This window comes from Hemibagrus wyckioides, linkage group LG05, assembly GCF_019097595.1.
Source record: "Hemibagrus wyckioides isolate EC202008001 linkage group LG05, SWU_Hwy_1.0, whole genome shotgun sequence".
In the NCBI taxonomy this organism is placed as follows: domain Eukaryota; kingdom Metazoa; phylum Chordata; class Actinopteri; order Siluriformes; family Bagridae; genus Hemibagrus; species Hemibagrus wyckioides.
In genome coordinates, this window is record NC_080714.1 from 14,996,036 (window position 1) to 15,004,660 (window position 8,625).

At 38.5% G+C, this 8,625-nt stretch overlaps 1 protein-coding gene across 2 annotated transcripts in view; it reads right to left on the reverse strand.

Moving 5' to 3' along the window:
• The window catches only part of dmxl1 (Dmx-like 1), a 33,129-nt gene extending 24,504 nt beyond the window's left edge, over window positions 1–8,625 (reverse strand). Inside the window, exons 1-10 of one of the 2 annotated variants that reach the window (XM_058389959.1) lie at window positions 8,489–8,625; window positions 6,768–6,968; window positions 5,763–5,885; window positions 4,044–4,118; window positions 3,882–3,960; window positions 3,659–3,782; window positions 3,472–3,538; window positions 3,190–3,368; window positions 952–1,153; window positions 132–285 (exon numbers count right to left, since the gene is read on the reverse strand). In XM_058389959.1, coding sequence (XP_058245942.1) covers window positions 132–285; window positions 952–1,153; window positions 3,190–3,368; window positions 3,472–3,538; window positions 3,659–3,782; window positions 3,882–3,960; window positions 4,044–4,118; window positions 5,763–5,885; window positions 6,768–6,854 — 1,090 coding nt within the window. In that variant the 5' untranslated portion in view covers window positions 6,855–6,968; window positions 8,489–8,625. Of the gene's footprint in view, window positions 1–131; window positions 286–951; window positions 1,154–3,189; window positions 3,369–3,471; window positions 3,539–3,658; window positions 3,783–3,881; window positions 3,961–4,043; window positions 4,119–5,762; window positions 5,886–6,767; window positions 6,969–7,697; window positions 7,810–8,488 lie in introns of those variants that run through there. The other variant, XM_058389960.1, reaches the window with a different exon arrangement.

An 8,625-nucleotide genomic window follows, 5' to 3' on the forward strand; every position in this document is an offset into this window, starting at 1 on the left:
GAGCACAATCTATGTAGATTGGGATGCTATTCTAAAACCTCAGCTGCTATCAAAATGTATAATGTAAATCATTTTTAAATGTTAAATTAACCAAATTGTTTGCACAGAAAAGTGGATGGAGAAGCGATTACCTGTGGCCGGGTTGATGCTAGCAGCAATGTGAAAGTGGCACAGTGCATTGGCGTGAGTGATGGGGGCTCTGTGGGTTAAATGCTTATTCTGCTGCTGAGGGAGAAGCCTTGCATGAGCCAAACCTCTGACTGGTCCCCGACTCACTTCTGGCAGCTAAGCATCATATAAAGAAAGAGTTAGAACAATTAAGCAAGTTGCTAGTTTAATAAAGGCACCAAAAGGTACAGCAGGCATAACATACTTATGCCAGCACACCTCTTCCATGTTAGTTTCACAACTGTGCTGAGAATGGTCCAACATCCAGTCAGCATTTGGTAAGCTGTGGTCCTATAATGGTCCCTTATATGGGGGTTGATAAGTTGTGCATAGCTAAAAGTACAGTTGGTGTACATAATAAACTCACAATTTTGTACATGACTGGTAAATCACTTGTATTAGGTCAATGTCATCATGTTTACACTGTTGAGCAGAAACTCGCCACACCATGGAATTTTCTGAATCTCACGTCGTTTTTACTTTATATGATAATCCACTATTGTCCTTTCATAAAGATCTTTTTGAACCCGTTCTTCTGCCTTGCGACACTGAATTCTAACATGAAAGTGAGATCTCAGCAATGGAAGAATGAAAGCACATCAGAAGGCAGCAGACATGAAAGGGCATGAAACAAACTGCACTATGCTTCTGAAACTCCACTTCATAATTTGAAGTGTATAGATAAGCCATATAACGTCAAATCCTCTATACAGGTTTCCTCATAAATAATCCAATTTCTCAGTATATTTGCAGTCTTTTCATCAAGGCGGAACTTTTACTCACCTCAGGCAGGTTCCGACTCTGGCCTTTGTTATTGTAATGAGCCTTTTTTATGTTACTGGACTTGAGTGTATCATTGCTATTGCTGCTGCTGTGATTTTGTCTTAGTCCAGAGAGCAGACAGTCACTGGGCAGCAGTGTTTCAGACCATAGCCGACACACACTGTCTTTACAGCAGGTCAGCAACACATTACACACAGCACCTCTGGAAGCAGAGAAGACACTGTTTAAGTGACAATGTTTAAGTGGCAATGACAATTATCAATGCCGTTTTCCAGTTGCTTTCGGAACAAAACACAGTGCGTCACATTGTGAGCCGAGTTACACATGGATAATGAGTTAATACCAAAATTTCACACATATTCAGACCTCAGAGCTATTCAGAAAGTTGCACAGGGATTAGTGGAGGGGGAATTTGCTTAAACCAGGCATTTCTCAGTTACGCATGATACTGACCTAAGACCTTTTTTAGTAATGGTTCGAACAATGAGCAGTTTAGTGCCACTGTTTGAAAGTTTAAAGTCACCATAATATGGCTGAAACTATACCTCAAGTAATTCGAATACAAAAGATCATCGAGGCAAATTTAGTCCATTTACTGTAACTACACACAGAGCACTGCGTTTCCCCACGGACCATTATTACTGACGCACAACCTGCTAAACTCGGGCAGAAAACAGTGAGGGGTGAGAAGATTCAGGCCAAAGGAAACGGCAGATCATTTCAAACTAAAACAGACAGACAACTCTGTATAGTGCGTTTACTGTAAGATTGAACTTGTGTTCAATCTTACAGTACAAGTGTTCCACAATAGTACAAGTTCCATACTTCAACATCTCATTCAAAGACACCCAGTCCTTGCTTTAAGTCCACGGAGTCAACAAAAGCTTTGGACTTAGCTTAAAACAATATGAACATTTGCACTTAGCTTAAAACAATATAAATGTTCGCACCTAGCTTAAATCAATATAATTGCTAGTTGAAATTAAGGCCCATAAAAATGTATGTGGATTGTGGCTACATGTAGTCTCACACACACAAAGTCTTCCAGGAAGGCAGTAAAGGCTTATGTCATGCTTGAGCTGTAGTTAGACTGAAATGTGAAAGTTAAGTTGCACAACATAAATGCAATGTTTAGATATTATTATTATTATTATTATTACTACTACTACTACTATTATTAATAATAATTATTATTATTTTGTTTCAGGTTGTACTACGTTTACCTTTTTTTTTTTGAAGTAATTAAGTTTTTTTATTTATATATTTGCATTTTGAATGTCAATTAAATGCACTAAATAGGTTTAGATTTTATTTTCATTGTTCTAAATAGGAAACAAAGTTGTTCATTTTAAGAGACCCGTCTTATTTAGTATTCCTCTTTAATAAAGAAAAATTACTTCTTATCCGATTACTCAATGGAAAAATCGGTAGAATATTCGATTACTAAAATAATCGATAGCTGCAGCCCTACACCATAAGTCTATTATGGTATTTTTACTTAACTGTCTAATGCTTTTTTTGCTATATCATATTATATTTGACAGCATATGTTTCTTAAAAAACACAGTTTGCTTCTTTAGCCTCTCCAGATATTTTTTACTTTGCAGGACAAGCTGGATGCCTGGATGTTATTGAGAATCTCCATCTTAGACCCCACTATACAGGGAAAATCTGGCAACTCAGAGGCAAGAAGTACATGCAGGAGATTTGCATGTCTGAATGGGAGTCCAAAACATTGACTGAATATCATAAATATTGATATAACTTCTTGACTGTTGTGCATTGTCAATTGCAGCACATGATATAAATTACATGAATTATCCTAGTGTACCCAAACAACCATGAATGTATGTTTTCTTAACAAGTTCAAGGTTATCACTCTCCAAATCAAACAAAATGCATCAAAATAATTTGTTTAATTTTTGAGAATTTGGATTAATTAAAGTTATTCATTTGTACCCTTGTATTTTGTTTATATTGTTTACTTTTTCTTTTATTAATATGGACTGTCTCATAAGATATTTATTAATATTTGCTGATTTTTTTGCATGTTGGTCAAGTTTCTTCTTTCTCATTTTTTAAAAGACTCCCCTAACTTCTTTGATTTATATTTAAGTTAACAGAGATGCTTTTTTAAATCACATTCCTAAAAAAATGTATATAGTGACACTGGAAGATAAATAATTTGAAAGTATCACAGTAATCTTTTCAGGGATCAGAAGCCTTTGTTAGCCTCACCTGGGTAAGTATTTGCTGGTTTTCCTCCAGGAGAAGCCAGTGACCGAGCGCGGATGAGCTAGATAGATGAAGGAGAAGTCCAGCTTCCCTTGCGAGCTGAGTTCAGGTGGCGAGAACAGCTTTGTGGCATCCGACTGCCATTTGCATGTACTGTACCACACTTTTACCAAACAGTCATCCTGAGATCACACAAGATCACGCTTATATTTTGATAAAAACAAAACATACTGTACCTGCAGCAGCAAGCCAGATATCAAAGTAAGTACTGAAATCAATACGAACCTGCCCTGCAGTAGCAAAAAACTCCCCATCTGGGCTAAACTTGATTAGGTGAATGGATGAAGCAGTCCTATGTTAAAAATCGGAACAAAATGAATTGTATTAGCTCTGTGGCTACAGACACCAAGCAAATTAGAGCTCAGTGCAATCATCAGCAAATTCCAAGTGCTTCGACATAAGAAAATCTTACTTGCACTGCCATATACACCTCCAAGCAGATAGAGGGTCAGTGTCCATCTCCTCTTCAGCACCACCACAGAAATTCACACTGGACCATAACTGAAGGCAACTTGACCCTGTCAAAAGACTACTACCTACACACACACACACAAACACACAAAGTGAGTTACATAAATGGACACAATCTTATGAGCAAACACTGATCTAATAAACTAATACAGATACTCATGTACCTGTGGGGCTCCAGGCAATGTTGTGTGCTATAGACTGTAAGACAAACTGGCCTGTTGTTTGCCAGTGATAGTTTGGTTTCTGTCAAGATAAACAAGATGTGATTATGACACGACACTAAAAGTAACAGAAGTGGGATGCTAGGGGTTGAAAAATAAGCTCACCATTGGCATCTTTTCCTTCGGGCTCATCAGCACAGGCTCAAATATGCAAACAATATTCCCATAGGATGCAGCAATCTGTAAATGACAACATGAAATGGTCGCACTTTCAACAACAGTACATAGTTACACAGCCTTAAACTTTGCCAATAACAGGTTTTGGGGCACCTACAGAGGTAAAATAAATAAATAAATAATCTAACTGCAGACAGGCAGCTTTTATTATGCTTAATAAAATGGGTGGTGTTACCACTGCATGGCCAAAAATAAGTTGCTGTTTAGATTTACATAAGTGAAGACTTAAGTGCCTATGATTAAATCATCATTGCAGTGATTAATGTTTCAGCATGCAACGATTCTTTTAACCCTAACTGATGCAGTGTGTTGCTTTTCATTTCTAAAATAACCATGTCAGAAGATGTATCTTGTGGTTGTGGAAAAGTCGTTACTGTGTATCAGAAGGGGCAAAAATATTAGCCTGCATCAGGATAGGAACTAAACAGCTGTGAATCGGAAAAAATGAGTTCAGTGTGCTAAGGAGCTTAAAGATTGGACTGTGGAGCAATGGAAAAAAGTCATGTGGTCTGATGAGTCTAGATTTACCCTATCCCAAAGCAATGGGTACATCAGGGAAACAAGAGAAGCGTATGAAGCGATACACCCGTCATGCACAGTGCTCACTGTACAAGCCTCTGGTGGCAGTGTTATGATCTGGGGTTGCTTCAGCTGGTCAGGTCTAGAGACTCAGGAACAATATGCTGCAATAAAATTAACTCAGCAGACAACCTGAATGACCAGGTAATCCAAGCCATGAATTTTTTCTTTTTCCCTGATGTCACAAGCATGTTCTAGGATGACAATGTCAAGATTCAAAGGGCTCAAAAAATGGTTCAGAAAGCATGAGGAATCATTTTCACAAATGAATTGGTCCTGACCCCTGACTCCATTGCAATTCTTTGGTGCTGGAGAGGACTTTAAGGATTGGTATAACTGCAAAGACAAACGTGCACCAGAATCAAAGCTAAAGGTGGTGCAATGAAATATGGCAGGTTAATAAGAGGATACGCCTGTTTTTGGCCAGGCAGTGTAGCTTCCTATAATTGTATTAAACATTTAGTCACAAAGAATATTTGATTGGCTCAGTGCTATAATTTTCTACTACATTATCTTAAAAGTTGCAAAACAGGTCCATAACAAAGACTAAGTATATACATGATGCTTCTTAGCTTATCATCATGCTAGAATGAGTCACAATCTCAAACGCAACACATCTCAAAAGTAACATATTCGACTGACAACTGTTCTAAACCATAATGGTGCATCACCCGTGTCTCGTCAGTCTGAGTTAATTCCACCCACGATATTTCAATAAATCTTTACAATATTGTACAATCCTCTGTTACAACAAAATATCTGCACAAAGTTTCAAACCTACGGTCATATTTTTTTTTACACTTCCTGTTTTGATGGCAAAATGCATGTTCAGACATGTGATCATGTCAAACCACAACACACACACACACACACACACACACACAGTGTAGTCCAAAGCTTAGGCAAAGCTGTGTTAAAAGCTCAAATTTAAGCCATGCACAGTTTTTTTTTTATTTTCAGAATACTACCCCACCCCACCCCCCCCCAAAAAAACCCTCTGATGTTTGTGGCTTCAAATCAGAAATATGAAACTGGAAGTGGAGACACAGGAAATATCTTGACTCTTACCTGCCCTTGCTGAGAGCAGTCCACACACCCAACTTGGATATTCCCATGCTTGGCACCAGGGATGATCTGAAGCCTCTCAAAGTCACTTCCCAAGATTACAATGTCACAGCCAGAGGCATAGGCCTAACATACAAGCCAAGCAGACATGAATATGCATTTGAATCACAAAAGTGCACTTTTTTTTTGCAGAATTATAAAAACATTACTGTATACAGATACTGATTACAGAGTGACTGAAAACTTGAAACTTTGCAAATATTTTTGAATATTTAAACATTAAAATTACTTAATATCATTCCTCTATTTTTCATTTACTGTTTCTGTTTTACATTTCTTGTAATTTTATCAATTCCAGCACATTTATTTGTACCTCCTAAGTGCCCATATCAGTGGTTAAAAATATGACCCCAAATAGCCATTATGAATTTTCCTGTACATTTCACTATTCCATCAATAAAACTGGCAAGGAAACACAAAACTATTACAAGGGAATTTCAATGCATTGTGAAGGAAGTATCAAGCTTGTTCCTTTGAGACATCAGCAGAGGTTTGTTAGGCAAATACTGTACAGCGTGATTGTCACGTTCCAGTCTGCATTATCCACGATATCAGATTCAAACCACCCTGAACCAACAAAAGGCCCTTCATTATCCTAATAAGAGAAATGTCTGAGTAAATACAAAAGTAGAAAAAAGAACAAATAATAAATAATAAATGTATGAAATGGAATCTCTCCATAATCAGTTTTAACCCTTTAAATATTTGTGACTGCCATTTTGGGGATTCCATAGAAAACACTCTCTAATGGGCAATAGAAGTGATCAACAAACAGCTGCCCTTGAGACAATGACTGTGTATAAAATGTCATAGAGGAAAAATCAGATACAGTGTTTCATCTGTGTAGGCAAATGGAAAATTGCCAAAACATTGAACAATAGGAATGTAGCCATGCAGACTTATTCTGGGTACATAGGTGCATTTTTGTGAGATGCAGGGTTTTCTTACCGTGAACGGCACGCTGTTTATTCTTCCAACAGAGAAACAATTGTCTCCGGGGTTGACGGCCCCAGTGAGGACTTGGTGTAGATTCATTGTTCTCAGTGTGCCTAAATTTCAATTTCCATCCTCAGAACATTTGATATTCTGTAGAATCCCACACAGTGTCATGAAGATTGTAATGTCTACATCTTGGTCTATGTTATTCACCTAGAAGATAAAACACAAGGACCAATTAAGATTCAGAAGAGACAAAGTGACAATACATAACCCCCCCCCAAATTTTATTTTATTTTATTTTTTTGTTTTAATTGCCTGATTATAAACATAAGATAAACGCACTATTACCATCCACCATGAACAACTTGTCTTTTAGAATTAACCCGTGATCATTATTCAACTTTGCTAGTTCATGAGCATTTCAGTTAATAGTTTCCTGCCTTACCCACAATGCTGTTAACCTTACCTACTGATAATGACTCAAGTGGGGTTTAGCCCATATTCATTTTCACCTATAAAAAACGATGCAGCAGTGTCCTTCACTAGTCCTTCATTTCTCGCACCTTTTTATCTTCCTCGTCCACTTTGCTTCAACAGATCAGGAACCAAACTTCAACTTTTACATGCTAACACCACTGTGCTTGTCACCTGATAGATCTCGAACAAGCAGGGTCCACTATGCCTTACTGATGCTCTGTAGCTCTTCTTTTTTTAAGAGAGAACACTGAAACCTGACTGTTGCCCTACTGTGGCACAAAACCACTAACCTCTCGAACATATGGCACCAGCTAACAAAGTAGTAGCAAAGTCTCTAATCAGATCACAAGTATTTGAATCTAAACATACTGAATGTGATTCTGGCTGGAGTTTGATTCGAATCACTTATGTAATAGACAGTGAATCTGGGTTACCAGCCTCTCCCCACACACAGTGTCCTACCTGAGAGATCTTCATTTCCTAAACACTGTACACAGGGAGAAGGAAGCCATTTATCACTCAGCCTATCACTGGCCACACAGGGGAAGTTCCGCGCGCTGCCTCACGTGATCACGTGACCAATACGTGGAGGTTGTGAGTGTTGTAGCATAGCCGCCAAGTCATTTACACTGCTTTGCAAATGATATGATCAGCGCAAGGCTACATAATTAAGCGATGCTACACGCACACACCACTTGCTAAGGCTAGCTGTTCGCAACGGAAGCATTAGCGAACTTTAAGCATTTCGTTAAGCATGGTGCTAACTAGCAGGCTAGTGCGCTAAGGCAAACTAGCTGTCAATGTCTACGCATCATTCAGATTAGACAAGTAGCGCTAATTATCTGAGTAAATACCGCCTGTCTGCTATAGCACTGCCGAGCCTATCAACTGCTAAAGCAATTACCCCTGTAACAGATATACTCCTCACTGGCTGCCAGTTGTTTTAAGGTAGTGACCTAGCCAGTTGATGCATGTCAACTACCTAGTTTCTATTTCTACCTCTTTACCAAACTACTCACATAACTCAGCAACTTAATAAAGACTACAAACACTGCTAAACCAGCCTGTAGAGCAGTACTCTCGTGTGTGCTAGCATTCACCTGAGCCGTTTGTGTACGTTATCATGCTAACGTTAGCGCATCTGCTGACACACTTCTGACCAAAGACAGACTTTTGCAACGAAGCACAGCTGACGTTTACAAGCTCCCCACAAAGCATTAAAATGGTCTAAAGGTGTTTAGAAGTTGTCCTACCTCGTGAATTCAGTAAACAAAAAGCAGATGATGTTTAATAGGAATACATTTTCCTCTGTTATAGGACTGCCATATCGCTTGTTCGCCTTGGTGTAGAAGCTGAGGTGCACTGTGGACAAAATGTTTGGTGAGGTGTT